General features: G+C 53.5%; 1 protein-coding gene across 4 annotated transcripts in view; it reads left to right on the top strand.

Annotated features, from left to right (window-relative positions):
* NRF1 (nuclear respiratory factor 1) overlaps nucleotides 1–1,586 on the top strand; it is a 135,980-nt gene extending 134,394 nt beyond the window's left edge. For all 4 annotated transcript variants that reach the window (XM_082662085.1, XM_082662083.1, XM_082662086.1 and 1 more), the window contains one exon: nucleotides 378–1,586. In XM_082662085.1, coding sequence (XP_082518211.1) covers nucleotides 378–541 — 164 coding nt within the window. In that variant the 3' untranslated portion in view covers nucleotides 542–1,586. The remainder of the gene's footprint in view (nucleotides 1–377) is intronic.
* The last annotated feature ends 15,210 nt before the right edge of the window (nucleotides 1,587–16,796 follow it).

Raw genomic sequence — 16,796 nt, 5'->3', positions numbered from 1 at the left:
TAATGGTGGCCTTTCCTGGAGAAGAAGGCAGTCAGAAGAGATGGACTTGTTGAGAGGAGAATTCACACCTGATGGGCCTGTGTATGCTTCCTAAAGTTGAAGGTAGGCCGGCAGGCAGGGTCATCTCTTGGCAAGTTGGGGAGGCCCTGTTCTGAGGCATGTTTCTACAATTTCTCCAAATTTTCTTTCCTGATAGTCTGTTTTAAAGAATTAAAATGGGGTGAGAAAAGGGTTGTATTCGTGCCTGGACAGTGGGTGTGCAATTACCTGAGGCTGCAGACAGTGATACTCTGAGGGCTGGAGCTCATTGCCCTGTCCAGCCAGCATCTGGGAAGCTGCACCCAATCCCCACCAACCGTCTCCCCTTGTCTCCCCAGGACTGGTCCAGATCCCTGTGAGCATGTACCAGACTGTGGTAACCAGCCTCGCCCAGGGCAATGGGCCGGTGCAGGTGGCCATGGCCCCTGTGACCACCAGGATATCGGACAGCGCAGTCACCATGGACGGCCAGGCTGTGGAGGTGGTGACGTTGGAACAGTGACATGCAGCCATATCATGGCATCGTTTTCTAGTCTACTTCAAAATTTTTTACACGTTTGCAGAGGTGCAATCAAATGAAATTAAGTCTCTCGACTTTGGAAGAAAAGTTTTGTTAACCTTTTTTTTAAAAAGGAAGAAAGGCAGCGGATTTTGGAATTGCATTTTTTTAAAGCACCACTCTTAATTTTCTGGGATTGGTGGAACAAGATACTGCGTTGTCAATTTCACTGTCCCCAAAAAGCCAAATTGTGGCAAGGACTTCTTTCTGCGAAAACGTGTGTATAGTTCCGTGTTTGTATGTGTGAGTGTGAATATATGTATATGTGTACATATGGATATACGCATTTACATATATATATAAAGTATATATATGTGTGTGTGTATGTATATGTGTGTATGTATACGTGTGTGTGTATGTATATGTATATATATATAAAAATATATATATATATATATATATAATGTATGTATGAAACCCGCATGGAATTATCTGTATGAGATCAAGGTGAGCTGTGGAAAAAATAATTCACCCAGTTTAGTGGGTGTTGGGTACGTGGCCAGACACAGCCACCAGTTTTTGTTCATACCAGGGTCATGCGTTGAGCTACTGACAAACTCAGGCGGAGGTGACCATGCCCTTCACCAAAGCTGCCTCCCAGTGGCCACCCAGAACTCTCCCTGCTGGACTTGCCTGAGGAAGGATGTTCCAGAATGGGGTGAGGTCCAGAAATTGTGCTTGCAGGGTCCAGGGCCTCGTGGTCTGGCAGCTGGGACGCTCCTCGGGCTGGCCCAGGTGCTGACCTTGCCACGGGCAAGTGAGCGTCCTGAAAACTCCCAGGCAGGGGTGAGAGGGTTTTCCTCAGCCTCCCATCTCCTCCCCTCCCGAGGAAACCTTCTTGATCTCATGACTATTAACATGTCACTTTGGTTTTAAGGTCAGTCCTGAATTGGTCGTGTATATGAATTGAAAGTAACAGAAGTATTAAGGGTTTGAGGAGTGCGTGCGTGTTAAGTGTGCTTGTGAGTGTGTGCGTGGTGGGGAGAGAATGGGGGGGGTGGGAGGGGTTGGAAGGGGAAAGGAAGGAGGGAGAGAAAAATCTTCAAAGACCAGGTTACACCAATGGGAGCAATTTTTTCCTTTCCTGTAACTTTCTGTAGCTTAACAGAGGAGACTGAAACTGACGGGGGCACCTGGCTCGTGGAAGGTTGGCCGTCACGCTGGGGGAAGTTAGAGAGAGAGGGCTGAGGGTGCTTCCTGCACTCCTGGATCAGGCCCTGTTTCAGAAGGAACCCTGCAGTTTTCCCAGGTGCATCCTGCTGGGCCTGGGTCCCTGCACAGCTTCCTTCTCACAGGTGTTGATTGGTCTGGGTGTTCTTGTAACTAAATTCTGTGATTTCTCAGCTGCAAGCCCCAAGTCTCCAGCGGCTAAATTCACCTGACTTTGACAGGCCAAATCTCTGCTCCTTGAGTACAGGGACAACTCTTCCTCCCTCCTCCCGGGCCCCCCATGTGTGATAGTGTATTTAATGTTTTTTTTCTTTTAATGCGACATTAAAAGATTCTTCACATCTTGCTCAGCCTTTGAGAAAAGTTTCAGATTCTTGTATTTGCTTGTTTTATATAAAACTATCCAATGTTCTTTGTATGTTTTTTTCTGTACGTAATGGGGGAGGGAGGGGAAATTTACATAAAGCAGCCCTAGTTCTACAATTTGTTATTTTTTTAATTATTATTTTTTATCGTCGTTGTGAAACTGTCCAGGGGCTTTAAAGTCCGTGTTCCTTTGTGGTGAAATAACCTCCTAACAGTTTGAGAAATTGCCAAGAAGAAGAAGAAGAAAAGCAAGACCCCAGTAGCAGAGCATGGATTCTGTGTCGTTTTCCATTCTGTCTATTACTGCCTCATTCAATAAATAGTAACAAAGTGGCAACAGGAAGTGGAACTGTTCATCTCTGTAGGAACACTTAGCCTCTTAGGAATTCTCTTTCGGGGAGGCTTGTTCTGCTTTGTAAAAGGCAGAGGTGCTTTTACTCAAGCTCAGTGATCTTTGAACTGTGCTCCTTGGCGCTGTGGAGCCCTGTAAGGGGAGTGCTAGGGTGAGGCTGGGGCCTCCTGTCCGTCCCCCATCACCAGAGCAGCTCTGTTGAATCAGTTTTGTAAAATGCTGTCCTGGGGGATTAGGGGGATCTACTTTGAAAACTTCTATTCCGGAGTCCCCCTTCTAGGGGTTAACTGCATCCCACATTAAACATCAGGGTGGGTGGTGGTGCCCGTCCATCTGTGTCCTCCCCACATGAGTGCTGTTCACTACTGCAGTGGCTTGTTCTTCTTGAAGCAGGAGCCCCAAGCCATTAACTGTTTCTTTGGGCCCTCACTCCCTGGGCTCGCGCACAGCTCGCTACTTTAATGTGGCAGCTGCCCTTCTTGCGCCCGTGCCTCCTGCCACAGCCCCAGCTTCAGGCCCTTCCAAGCCCCTTGAGTCTGCCCCTCCGCATTGTGCCCCTCGTGCCCACTGCGAGCCTCAGCCTGGAGTGATGCGCTCCTTGCCGCCTCCGCCACCCCTTTCTTTCCTTTTGTCCTTGGATGTTTGGGTCGGTTTCCTGGTGATAATGACTAGAACAGTTGCATGTGAAGGCCAGAAGTGTTTTCCTTGCTGCCTGACAGGGGCTCGATAAAGCCAGTGCCACCTTTTCCCTCTCTTCTTGAACAAATGGCACGTCATCACCTGTTGTCACCAGAGAGGGTGGACCCCAGGAAGGATTGATGGCAGCCAGATGAACCAAACATCACTGCCGTTGGCCACCCAGGGAGCAGCTGGGTTGTCTAGAGTACGTCTGTGGGGATGGCCTCTCTCCAGAGGTGTAGTACATTCTGTTTGCCTGGCAAGACCCAGATGCTGCCTTTTCAGCAAGCATGTATCGAAACTTTCTTTGGTGGGGTAGGTGGAGACCTTTGCTTTCATTATTGCCCAAACCACCAGCAGGAGCTGCGAACTCAGCTGCCTACAGGGACCAGGCAGGTGGAATCAATGCGTAAAGTGGAAGCCATTCAGTGGTGAGAGGAGGAGGAGTGATGGAGAGGACAGAGTGGAGAGCATCTGTCTAAAGGGAGCAGCCCCTCCTGAGTGCTAGCAGATCGTCTCCAAGCGGGAGGAACATGGGCCCTGAAGCCCCATCTTTTAAATTTTCCAGAGAAACTGGGCAGTCCAGGTTTGTGTATGAATCTCCTGATTTCAACAACAAATCAAAACTCCTTTACATACTCTGCAGGCAAAATAAAACCCACCTGTAGACCAGCCCTGGCCTGTAGGTCAGTTTTGTTTAACTTGGTGAATGCCTACCACTGCCAGGTGAATAAGTCATGGCAGTTGCCTGAGAAACGGGAGGAGATGAGGAGATATTCGTGTGAACAGATCGCAGCAGCCCGGTGTGATAAGGTGCCGTCTGGACAGAGTGCCATGGCAGGGTGAGTTATATTATCTCATTTTATCTCCTTAAGGGTCCTCTGCATTAAGTAGTTTATCATCCAGGCTGCAGACAAGAATCTGGTGCTCAGCGAAACCAAGATACTGGGCTAGCAATTCTTGGCTTTAAGTCCTGCATTTGAGAAGATCTGTTGACAATGCTGGTGACCACTGGAGTCTTCCAAACTCAGATAAGTGAGCCGAGGAGAACCAGAAGGGCAGGGAAGAGAAGGGACTGTTCGCTCTGTAAGAAGAGCTCAGGCTGCCAATGCGCGCTAGCCTCACTCAGACCCAAGCAAGGCTCATCTCCAGCCGCTTCTCAGGTGGAAGAGGGCCTGCTCCTGCATTCGCCTTCCTCCCTACCTGCCGCCATTCCTCTCCCCTCCTCTATCATGCCCCCAAAGCCTTAGCTATGGATGGAGTTGTACTAGGCCCGTGGTGGCTCCCTTTGGTGTCGGCACCAAAACCAATCAGGGGAAACTTCAAAGCTTATTTGGAGCAGAGGCTACGTGGGGTGAGGAAGACAAGCCCACATTTCTGCTCTCACATCCATCTCAGTGGGCTGTGGGCTGCCCAGGTCATCAGCCCAAGCCAGCCTGTGGCCTCAGCACAGCTCATGCTCAGATGCCAGAGTCAGGGGCACCCGTCAGTGCATTCCCACCTGGCCTCTGCTGTTTGCTCCAGGTTGGCAGCTCTTGGAGAAGATCCACTCAGGACGGTGGAGGCAGCACAGAGGAAGGAGGTGCACAGAGCGGGGAGATATGGCGTTAGGACTGGACCCTGAAATAGCTGGAGAACGTAGGCTTTTCTCCACCTGCTGTTCAGCTCCTGGTGCTGCTGGGCCCCTGAATGAGTCCCCAACCCACCCTGAATTTGAGTTTCTCCCTCCTGAAAACCGCTGACCTGTTAGCAAATATTTGTTGAGTACTGGAGTGTATTTCTGCAGAGTTGGGAGGGAAAGGCAAAGGAACAGGGATAACATTCATCTGCAGAGGGGGGGAATGAGGATCCCCCGAGAACCCGGGCCTTATCCAGCGCCAACTTATAAGGCAAGGACAGGCCTGTGCCCCCAGCCCTGTTCAGAGGCGTTTCTAGCTTTAGTTTATGAGAACTTATGGCTTATCTGCAATTAAGAGTGTTTATATGGTAGCAATAATAATAGTTAACACTTATACAGCCCTTACAATGTGCCTCGTTCTAAGAGATTTGCCTATATATTAACTTACTAGTTTTTACAAAGTACTGTTATTGTCACTACTTTACAGATGAGCAAACTGAACCACAGAGAGGTTAAGAGGTAGCTTATTTAATATTTGGGGAAGAAAGCTAGAAAGAGTCCCCCAAATTTAATGCATTTATAAGTAAAATTGTTGGTGTAACTTAAATTAACTGGGTCTCAACTCAAATTTCTTCTGAACTTACCCTTTAAGAAACTAATAGTTACAATTATCAGTTACTAAATGGCTGCTCTGCATAGGACACTATGCAAAATGCTTTACGCCTTTATTTCTAATCCTTTCCACAACCTCCGATGGAGGTTTGATTCCACTTTATAGGTGTGGGAACTGAGACTCGGCAACTTCCCAAGGTAAATGCAGAACTAGTAAATGGAGGACTGGGGTCAGACTCTGATATGTCTGCCTTTAGAAGCTTTGCCCTTTGTGCCAACCACTCGGGGCAGGTGACAGAAAACGGGCTGCACATCCGGATTCTCTTTTTTTTTAATATTTATTTGGTCTTAGTTGTGGCAGGTAGGCTCCTTAGTTGTGGCATGTGAACTCTTACAGCATGCATGTGAGATCCAGTTCCCTAACCAGGGATCGTTCCCGGGCCCCCTGCATTGGAAGCGCAGCGTCTCAACCAATCACTACGCCACCAGGTAAGTCCCTGGATTCTCATTTTTAAAGTAACCTCTAGCTGAGTCCTGAGCTCAGCCCATGTGCAGCCTCTCCCAGTGGTCCGTGTTTTCTGAGCAGGTCGTAAGGGACAGGCTGTGGTCCTTGCCCAGGGCTTGCCACACCCAGAGCAGCCTCCCAGTGGCTGGGCCTTTTCGGCACATGCATGCACACACGCAAACACACACAGGAACTTGTATACAGCAGGCGCCCAGTACATCCCATCGAATGAGAGACCTTAGTTTCTCAGTGATTCCTTAATCAGAAAATCCACGGAACCCAAAACATCCATTCCCACACATCCTCATTACTCAAAATATTTCTGCAAAAATCCAGTGTTAAGTGTTTTAACACTGTTTGATGTAAAATAATGTTGATTTTATTCCTAAGAAAAACTGGCCCTGTGAGATTGTCCCAAGGGTGAAAGGCAGTGAAGTTGCTGGTGCTTGAACACACTCTTGGGCGTGAGCAGTCACATTACGCTTTTTTCTTTTTTTTTTTTAAGCATTGTCTCAATATGATTCTAGCACGAAGCCCACTCTTGGAAAGGTATGGCTCTCATTACAACTTTTTTTTTTTAATGTTTATTTGGCCGCGCTGGGTCTTAGTTGGCACTCGGGATCTTCGTTTTGGCATGTGGGATCTTTAGTTGCAGCATGCGAGATCTAATTCCCTGACCAGGGATCGAACCCGGGCCCCCTGCATTGGGAGCACGGAGTCTTGACCGCTGGACCACCAGGGAAATCCCCAGAACTTTTTTTTTTTTTTAATCCTGCTGGGATTTTTTTATTTTTTGGTGGTGTCAGGTCTTAGTTGCAGGATCTTCCTTGTGGCATGCGAGATCTTTCGTTGCGGTGCGCAGGCTCTTACTTGGCGGCGCACGGGCTTAGTTGCTCCACGACATATGGGATCTTAGTTCCCTGCCCAAGGATTGAACCCACATCCCCTGCATTGGAAGGCGAATCCTTAACTGCTGGACCACCAGGGAAGTCCCCCCAGAACTATTTTTAAAGACAGCGGGGTTTTTTTTCTTTTTTTTTAATTCACAAGAGAAAAGTTAAGGGAGACTAATCACACAGTAGGGTTCTTTATCCTGGCCCACAGTTGTCATCTATACAAAACATTGGTTAAACTCCGTGGACAATGGACATTTCTGGGGACCCTATCACCAACGTAAAGTGGAGTCCCTTGCTTCTCCCAATGAAGTAGCTGAGTCTAGTGTCACTCCTGTTCCACAGATGAGCCACGTGAGCTGGGTTGGTCCAGGTGGAGTATCCTGGCTGTGAGTCCTGGCCTCAGTGTGCTGTCCATGCCCTGGCACTGCCCGCCCGCCTGCGCAGACGGAATGAGATGATGCCGGAAAGCTCCTGGTGCCCACTAGTGATCAAAACCTTTCCGGTTGTGAACAGCAGAAATCCCAGAGGTGCCTGACAAAGACAGACCGGTGTCCTCGGTCTGTCCAAGTTCGCACCCCGCAACAGAGAGCTGCGGTCTCAGGGAGCAGGGCACAGCTGATTGGCCGGCTGAGGTCACGTGTCTGTCTCCGGGCTAATCAGGGATGGGGCGGGGTACCCAAACCCGGCTGTGGGGAATGGGCGGTGGGGGCCTATCCCACAGGTAGAGAAGCCCCATAGGGGCTGGAATATGGGTCCACCAAAAGGGAGTTGCCGTCATTTCCACTGAAGTTGCAGCAACCAGGGAACAGTGAAGCTGGGGTCATAACAGCTTTCCCACTGCCCCTCATTGCCTCTACCAAAGATCCTCCTGAGTCTGAATGTCGTTAGTCCGAAAATTAGGGATCATTGAGTAACTGTGTGCCCATCTCCCCACTCCCGCTATCCCCAATAACCTCGAGGTTTTTAAAACAGCTTTAATGACATATAATTTACATACTATTAAGTGCACAAGTCAAGGGTCTTCGGTGTATTTACGATAGTGCGCAGCCATCGCTACAATCCAATTTCAGAACGTTATCGTCATCCCCAAAGGAAAGGGGTTCTTTTTAACACTTTTCTCCAAAAATAATTTGAAGCATTTTACATGAAGGATGTATGCAGTGAAATAAGAAAAAAGAATAAATCAAGACCAAATAAAAGGAGGCCACACATTTGCCAACTGTGGAGTCAGCATAGTGATATGCTGAAAATCACCCATCACAGGAGCCACTCTCCTCCACCAGGGCTCACTAAGAGGCAAAAACAGCCCTGTCGCCTCCAGCTGCCACCCCAGCTGGTCCCTCCCCTGTCTGTATAAGACCTGCAGGGAACTGGAGAGGAGCTATTGGGGTCCTTGGTCTTGAGGAAAGTGCTTATAGCTAACAGGATCTCTGCCTTTCCTTTCCCGTCCTCCTTGCCTGCCAACCACGCTCCACCCCCCCCCCCCATCCTGGAGGATCTGGACCACACCCCACCCCAAACACTGCAGGTCCTGCCTTCCCTCCAAGCATGGAAGAGGGTGAAGTTGAACTCAGGATTGAGACTGAAGCTTCAAATGGTCTGGACTTAATGATGGACCGTATTTACAAAATTATGGAATTCACTCAAAACCTCATTAAGGAACTAGAAGGGAGAGTCAACAGAACATCGTAAAGGCAATGACTGCAGAAAGTAAAACCGCTTTGTATTTAAACCCACCAAGGCAAGATGCCTTTGGTTTCATAAAGAGAAGACACCTCAGACTTGCCGGTCCATCCGTGGCAACGAAGGGCTCTATTTCCACACAAGGAGCGCCTCTGCCTGCATCTCACCTCCCCTGATAATCTCCACAGGAAGCTGTCCTTGTTCTTCTGGTCCTAAAGACTTCCAGCCCCCATCCTGCCCCCATGCCGCCTTCTCAGGAGAGCTGAGGAGGCAGAAGGTAGGGACCTCCAGGGCAGGGCAGGGCAGATGACATTGGTAGGCAGGGGAGCACACACATAAGACCCTCCAGAAACGTCTCTGTTAATGGTGCTGGGCAGGGGGCCCAGACTGGGAAGAGGGAGCCTTCACTGCCACCTCCATCACCCTCCCCAAGGCCGGCTGCCTCCTCTTCTGGCCGGCCTCTCACCCTGAGAAACCCCAGTGGAGCCAGTGCAGGGGGAGACCTTCATTCCCAGAAGGTTCACGTCAGGCTTCGGCCAACACTTAGAGCAGAGCTTTGAGAATCCTTATATGGGACCGAGCCACCATCAAAACCCCGTAGCCCACCAGCTCTACCACTGCAGCAATTAACTTTCCAGTATCTGGTGTTTGAGAAAAGAAACAGCCACCACGAATGCAAAACTCAATCAGTTTGTAGTTTGTTCATCACAACAGCACTTACACACATTTAAAAAGCTGTGTGTGGGCTTCCCCGGTGGCGCAGTGGTTGAGAGTCCGCCTGCCGATGCAGGGGACACGGGTTCGTGCCCCGGTCCGGGAAGATCCCACATGCCGCGGAGCGCCTGGGCCCGTGAGCCGTGGCCGCTGGGCCTGCGCGTCCGGAGCCTGCGCTCCGCAGCAGGAGAGGCCACAGCAGTGAGAGGCCCGCGTATCGCCAAAAAAAAAAACAAACAAAGAAGTATTGCCCTCAAAAGAGGGAGCCTCCTTTAGGGCTTCCCTGGTGGCACAGTGGTTGAGAGTCCGCCTGCCGATGCAGGGGACGCGGGTTCGTGCCCCGGTCCGGGAAGATCCCCCCCCCCCAAAAAAAAAGAAGTATTACCCTCAAAAGAGGGAGCCTCCTTTAGGGCTTCCCTGGTGGCACAGTGGTTGAGAGTCCGCCTGCCGATGCAGGAGACGCGGGTTCGTGCCCCGGTCCGGGAAGATTCCCCCCCCCCCCCCCAAAAAAAAAAGAAGTATTACCCTCAAAAGAGGGAGCCTCCTTTAGGGCTTCCCTGGTGGCACAGTGGTTGAGAGTCCGCCTGCCGATGCAGGAGACGCGGGTTCGTGCCCCGGTCCGGGAAGATCCCACATGCCGCGGAGCGCCTGGGCCCGTGAGCCGTGGCCACTGAGCCTGCGCTCCGCAGCAGGAGAGGCCACAGCAGTGAGAGGCCCGCGTATCGCCAAAAAAAAAAAAAAACAAACAAATAAGTACTGCCCTCAAAAGAGGGAGCCCCCTTTAAGGCTTCCCTGGTGGCACAGTGGTTGAGAGTCCGCCTGCCGATGCAGGGGACGCGGGTTCGTGCCCCGGTCCGGGAAGATCCCACATGCCGCGGAGCGCCTGGGCCCGTGAGCCATGGCCGCTGGGCCTGCGCGTCCGGAGCCTGCGCTCCGCAGCAGGAGAGGCCACAGCAGTGAGAGGCCCGCGTATCGCCAAAAAAAAAAAAAACAAACAAAGACGTATTGCCCTCAAAAGAGGGAGCCCCCTTTAGGGCTTCCCTGGTGGCACAGTGGTTGAGAGTCCGCCTGCCGATGCAGGGGACGCAGGTTCGTGCCCCGGTCCGGGAAGATCCCACCCCAAAAAAAAAAGAAGTATTACCCTCAAAAGAGGGAGCCTCCTTTAGGGCTTCCCTGGTGGCACAGTGGTTGAGAGTCCGCCTGCCGATGCAGGGGACGCGGGTTCGTGCCCCGGTCCGGGAAGATCCCCCCCCCCCCCCAAAAAAAAAGAAGTATTACCCTCAAAAGAGGGAGCCTCCTTTAGGGCTTCCCTGGTGGCACAGTGGTTGAGAGTCCGCCTGCCGATGCAGGGGACGCAGGTTCGTGCCCCGGTCCGGGAAGATCCCCCCCCCAAAAAAAAAAAAGAAGTATTGCCCTCAAAAGAGGGAGCCTCCTTTAGGGCTTCCCTGGTGGCACAGTGGTTGAGAGTCCGCCTGCCGATGCAGGGGACGCGGGTTCGTGCCCCGGTCCGGGAAGATCCCCCCCCCCCCCCAAAAAAAAGAAGTATTACCCTCAAAAGAGGGAGCCTCCTTTAGGGCTTCCCTGGTGGCACAGTGGTTGAGAGTCCGCCTGCCGATGCAGGGGACGCAGGTTCGTGCCCCGGTCCGGGAAGATCCCCCCCCCCCAAAAAAAGAAGTATTACCCTCAAAAGAGGGAGCCTCCTTTAGGGCTTCCCTGGTGGCACAGTGGTTGAGAGTCCGCCTGCCGATGCAGGAGACGCGGGTTCGTGCCCCGGTCCGGGAAGATCCCACATGCCGCGGAGCGCCTGGGCCCATGAGCCGTGGCCGCTGGGCCTGCGCGTCCGGAGCCTGTGCTCCGCAGCGGGAGAGGCCACAGCAGTGAGAGGCCCGCGTACCGAAAACAATAAATAAATAAATAAATAAAAACAGAAAAGAAATATCATTTAAAAAAAAAAAAGCTGTGTGTGAGCTGACTAATGCCTAGATTGTGGCCGGGAAGTTTAAGGAGGTGCAAGAGGCCCCCCACTCCCACCTTGACTGAGAAACCAGCCTAAGCCTGAACTGACACTTGGAACAGGGACATCTGGTCCAGCCCCCTCTAAGGCTGCCATCCCCTGCAGCCCCCCAGCACCTTGGCTAGAACATCTCCAGAGATGGGGACTTAACCCGTCTTAAGTCACAGCCCGACACACCAGTCAGGAAGCTCTGTGAGACAAACAGAATCTGCTACTCTGTAAAGTCTACCCATTGCTTCTGGGGCCACAGAGAACTGTGAAGGTCTCCATGCCTTCAAATACTTGAAAACAGCCTTCACATTCCCACCCAAACCTTTTCATAGCTAACATCTCCAGTTCCGACATTTCCTAGAGATTGGTGAGCTGTTTCTAATTATAAAGTGGACTAGATTTCCTGAAGGACCCTCCCAGGGAAAACCAAAAAAACTGCATTAAAAAATATATTTTTTTAATACCTCTTTAAATGTATCAACGAGCTAGCCCTAAAGTAATCAGTCTGCAGATGGGAACCTGGGTCCCTGGACTGTCACTTATCCAGATCTCTGATGCAGATGCTCTGAAGACTGCACCAGCCCCTGACCAAGGCACAGATATGGTCTTTTCACACACCCTATCCCCTTCCCACCCCACCACGCCCACATGACCTGCTGCAGTCCCTCCTTCAGTGCCGTCCCAGATGAATATGTAGTTAACCAGAGTCGTCAGTGCTTTCTTCCACCTTCATTTCAGCAGTCTGGTCTCCTCCACTCTTGCCCTTGTACAACTGATTTTTCTTCTAACTGAAACATAGGGTTTCACACTTATTCTTCTCAGATGCCAACTTGGTGCTTCTCATCTATCACTCCGTACTGGGGTTTCTCAACCTCTCTTGACATTTTGAGCCCATCATTCTCTGTCGTGAGAAGCTATACCGTGCATTGTAGGGTGTTGGACAGCATCCCTGGCCTCCACCCACTAGATGCTGGTAGCAACCACCACTCCAGTCGTGACAATCAAGTCTCCAGATACTGCCAAGTGTCCCCCAGCGGGGCAAAAATTGCCCCCATGAGGCCACTGTTCTGTCCTGTCCTGGTTGTGTCAATGACATGCTCTGACGGTAGCCTGTGGCCAGTGACTGTGGTGAGAACAGGATCACGTCCTCCAGGCTGAGCAGACTCTGAGGGGTGAGTCCAGGGCTCCTCAGCCTCATCTCCCACTACTCCTTTTTGACTCTTCTGGCCTCTCTTGGCTATGGCTTTGTCCCCCTGTAGCCCACTGCTGCCCGCTTCTCTCTCCATGTGATCCTCTCCTCTAAGGCTCAGTCTAGGTACTGCGTTTACTCAAAGCCCTGCCCTGGGGGCCATTCCTTCCTCTGGGCCCAGTGCCTCCTACCATCTCCACTGCACGGACCTGCCCTCCATCTACATGGCTGTTACTGTACCTGTCCTACCACCCCAGTTGAGCTGTATATAGCAGGACAGGCCCCGTCTACACCCTCCAGCAGCGAGCCCAGCCCTTTGCCGTTAAGGTCCAACAGGAATATCAGTTGGCTCACTGGAGCACCTCCCTTCGACCTAAGGGGGCTGATGGGCTACCTGTGCCATGAGTGTCCCTTCCAATTGTGGGCAACTGGGGCTCTGGGGTGACCAGGATCCTGGAGGTGCCCAAGGTCATGCAGAGTGTGGAAGCTACAATTCAATGCCCTGTCATTCCAGGGCCTCCCTGTCACATGCCTTGTTACACACCTTGCCGGCCCTGGGCATAAAAGTATGAGTGAGGCTCGGGCCTGGGAAGTGGATCTGCTAGCAGATGCTTTCAGTGAGGCGGCTAGGACTGGGGAAGAGGTGAGTCCCGGGCATTTGGGTCACTGCCAGACCATAGATGTAGATTCAAGGACACCGACAAAGGTGAGGGGCGGGGCAAGACCCCCACGGGGACTCCCCTCCTAGCTGAGCACGAAGGGAAACCAGGAGCAGCGACAAGGTGGCAGGCCAGGTCACAGGGGGCCGGCCTCGTAAACCAGGTAAGGCGCTTGGGTTTATCCTGGGGTGGGGGAGGGGCGGGGTGCGATGGTCAGATTAGCGCTGAGGACGGTCTGGGGAACAGGCTGGGAGGCAGCAGTGGTGACAGTGCCCAGGTGCCCAGGTGCCCTCCATCAGCCCTGGCTATTTCCATCGCCCCGGCAACCATGGCTCCCAGGGTAGGGCAGGACCCTGCAGCGGTTAAAGGGGCCACAGCCCACGGCAGCTCCTTCCCGGCATGCAAAGCAGCATTCATTCGCAGCCTCGGGAGGCAGATGGCCAGGGGTGGGCTTCCCTGCCCCTCACTGAGGTCAAGGCGCTTCATCCACCCTGATCCCGGCTGGCCCATTGAGTGTGAGGATTAATTGAAATCACGAAAATACACATAATAAGCTGCTCAAAGGTGGGTCGCTTTCACCTTGACTAAATCTGCCCAAAGCCCCCCACCCCCCGGTTTCCTCAACTCCCCACCAAGGCCCCAGAATAATCCCATTCCTGTCTGCCCTTCCAGGCCTCAAAATTCCCTGGAGCAGGAAAGAGGCCCAGAGTGCTGGATGTGGGCGCCCTGACCTCCTGCTCTGCCCACCTCCTTGGCTTTGATGATAATTTATTCCCATCAGGCCGTTAGCCCAGAGCTTGCCCTGGAGCACCACACAGAGCCTGCGCCCAGCGGACCACGGGCTACCCCTTGAAGGTGCCTGCGGTGTTATTACTACAGCTCACCCTCGCCTCGCCGCTCACAGGCTTAGGAACAGACTCGTTTAAGGCAGGAGACCCATGTTCGCTCACTCGCCTTCCCAAGGGGTCTGTTTCTAGTTACTCTTCTCGCCCCAATCCAACCTCACCGCCTCCACTCATCCAGACCACCATCTCCCCCTCAGATCAACACGCGGATCAGCGCCCTCGCCAGGGACCCATGCCCGTCTCGTCCCTCCATTCTACCTCCGCCTACTGCAAGTGATCTTGCCAAATCACACACCTGATCACATCCCTTCTCTCTGCCTTCCATGGCTCCCACTGCCCTCGGGTTCAAGGACAAACAGCCTCCAAGGCCCTCAACAATGGTCTGCCTTCCAGCCTGGCGTGGTCCCCAAGGAAACCTGTACTTTCTCCAACAGCTCCCTTCCTCCTCCTCTCCCTCATCCCAGTTCCATGTCCCTCATCCTCCAGGGCTCCCACATCCCGGCAAGTGCCCCTCACACCCTTCACACTGCCTGTTCCAGCTGTACACTGTGGTACGCAGTGAGTGCTTAATAAACGTGTGGCACAAGGCACAAACCCACGACCTCCCCACGCCTGGCCATAATTCATCAGGTTTTTAAACTCCTACGAAAGGACAGTCCCCTTCTCGTTCTTAAGAGCTATAGGCTCAATGCCCTCTTCTGGGGGACACACGCTCAACAGCCTTCTTCTCCCTCAGACTTCCTCACTCGGCCCATCTCTTCCTGAAAGGCTGCAGCTGCATGGACCAGGGCAAGCCTAGAGCGGGCTGCCTGGCGATGCCCACCATCAGCCTCAGTGTTTGGAACCTCTGACAACCCTCTGAGGGTAGGTGAGAGGGAAAGACAGCTAGAGCTGCAGGGGATGGGGTCTTCCCAGAAATGGAAGGCTGGCCAGGCCTGGAGCTGGGGAGCAGGGGGGCAGGACTTTGCATTTGTATGGCTCCCCGTGAGTCAGAAGAGGCAGGCGCGCACGCACACGCTTGGAGCTCTAGTCCAGCTGCCCCCGAGCCTTCTGTAGGCACAGAAGGTTCCCCAACAGCCACGCCTCACCCCACTCTCCCACCTATCCTGACCCAAGCCACGTCCTTGACCCCGTGGTCTGTCTCAAGGAGCTCCTGCTGCAACCAGGCTCTGGGAAGGCAGGTGCAGGCTTTGTTACCAGACTCTGAGGCATCAGCAGCCCATCCACCCAGCACAGAGCTGCAGCTGGAGGCAGCGGTCCAGCCCACGGGCCACCAGCTCCGCAAGGAGCCAGTCCCGTACCTATGCAAGCCGCTTAAACATCACATCTCGGGGGCCTTTGTCCCATCCGTCTGTCCCTCCACTGCCTCAGGAAGATTACTGGATGCCTGTGGATGGACAGCCAGCCCTCCCTCTGCCATCATACCCCCAGCCAACAGCCCAATGGGAAGACCTGCTCTCAGTGTGGAAGAGGAGATCCTCCCCAGGGGCCTCAAGAGCCCACCCTGAACAGGGCCTCCGACGCAGAGAGTGAAGAGGCTCATCACCTAGAAGAGCCATGAGGGCACCGGAACCCCAGCGTTCCCTCCTTCCTAAGCCCGGCACCCCACCCACCCCCTCACCTCGGCCGGGACCGCAAGCTCTCTCAGTAGCTCCAAGGGCCAGAGAACAGCTTTCCCGCTGATTCAGAGACCTGTGACCTCAGGGGGATGCAGGGAAACACCGAGTGTCACTTCCAGCTGCACCTGCCCTCTGCCACTGCCCGGTGGTCTGCGGATCCGAGTCCCCTCTGTCCCAGCGGGGCAGCAGGTCCTGGTAGCGCGTGGGCCCTCCCTCGGCGGCTGGCTGCAGAGTTGCTGAGCCCTCGCACCATAGTTGGCAAGTCTAGAACCACCGGATCCCAATACCTCACCAGTGTGAGTTCTACCATTGCCAAAAACAGTGGGAGGCAAGCGGCGGCAGACCCGGGACCCCGGAGGCTGGGGAGGCCGAGGCCTGTGCTGAGGGAAGAGACAGGGACAGTTAGTGAGGTCCGGGGAGGGCCAGGAGGGAGGCACCCTCCCCACAGCTAGGACGACGTCACTACGTCCTTCTTCCTGATGGCTGCCCTGGTGTGGGAGCCCAGCCCCTCCTCGGTCCCTCCCTCTCCTCGCAGTCCCTGTGCAGTCCCACTGGACAGGATGGAGGGGACATGGAGGGGGCAGCCATTAGGACCCAGCCCAGGCCTCGAGGCTATGCCCACCTGCTCTCGGGGGAACCCCAGGCCGGGTATCTCTACTCCAGGCCACCAGCAAGGGGTTCAGCAGGGGACAGGTGTGCCGCAGGGGGTGGGGGGAGTTCAGGGACTGGGGCACCTCTCTAAACCTGGGAGTCCTCTGCCTGGACTCTAGAGAAGAGCCAGCTAAAGTGGCAGAGCTTTGCCGTTTACCAGGCACTCCGTGTCACTGGCCCATTTGATCCAGGAAGACCCCTCCATGGCAGTCCCTCCTTCCGCAGGGAGGCAGGCGAGTTTCTGTACATAATACTCTTCCCTATCAAGCCCCGAAGAGGCAACCCGCTCCACTTGCTGCCGCCTCTTCCCTGAGGATGGTCGTGAACACCTGGGCGGGGCCTTCCACCCACGACTGGGCTAGGGTAGCCTCTGGGTGCACTGACCTCGCTCATCTTGGCCAGTCAGTGGCAGGAATGGGCCAGGCCAGAGCCAGCTTATCCCATGTACACAGCATTCCATGTACACCAAGGAACCCACCACATACACCCACACCAGCCCCTCCACTCCATACACCGTGGAGGGTTAGTGCAGTCTGGTTCCCCAAAGTAGCACCTCCTCAGGCCTCCAGGTAACTTACCCCAAAGACAGCACACACCTGTGCCCCACATCCCCCAGATGTAGTCAGGTCCTTTCCT

Source organism: Grampus griseus (genome assembly GCF_964374135.1).
Source record: "Grampus griseus genome assembly, chromosome: 9".
In the NCBI taxonomy this organism is placed as follows: domain Eukaryota; kingdom Metazoa; phylum Chordata; class Mammalia; order Artiodactyla; family Delphinidae; genus Grampus; species Grampus griseus.
This window is presented reverse-complemented; position numbering and strand designations above follow the sequence as displayed.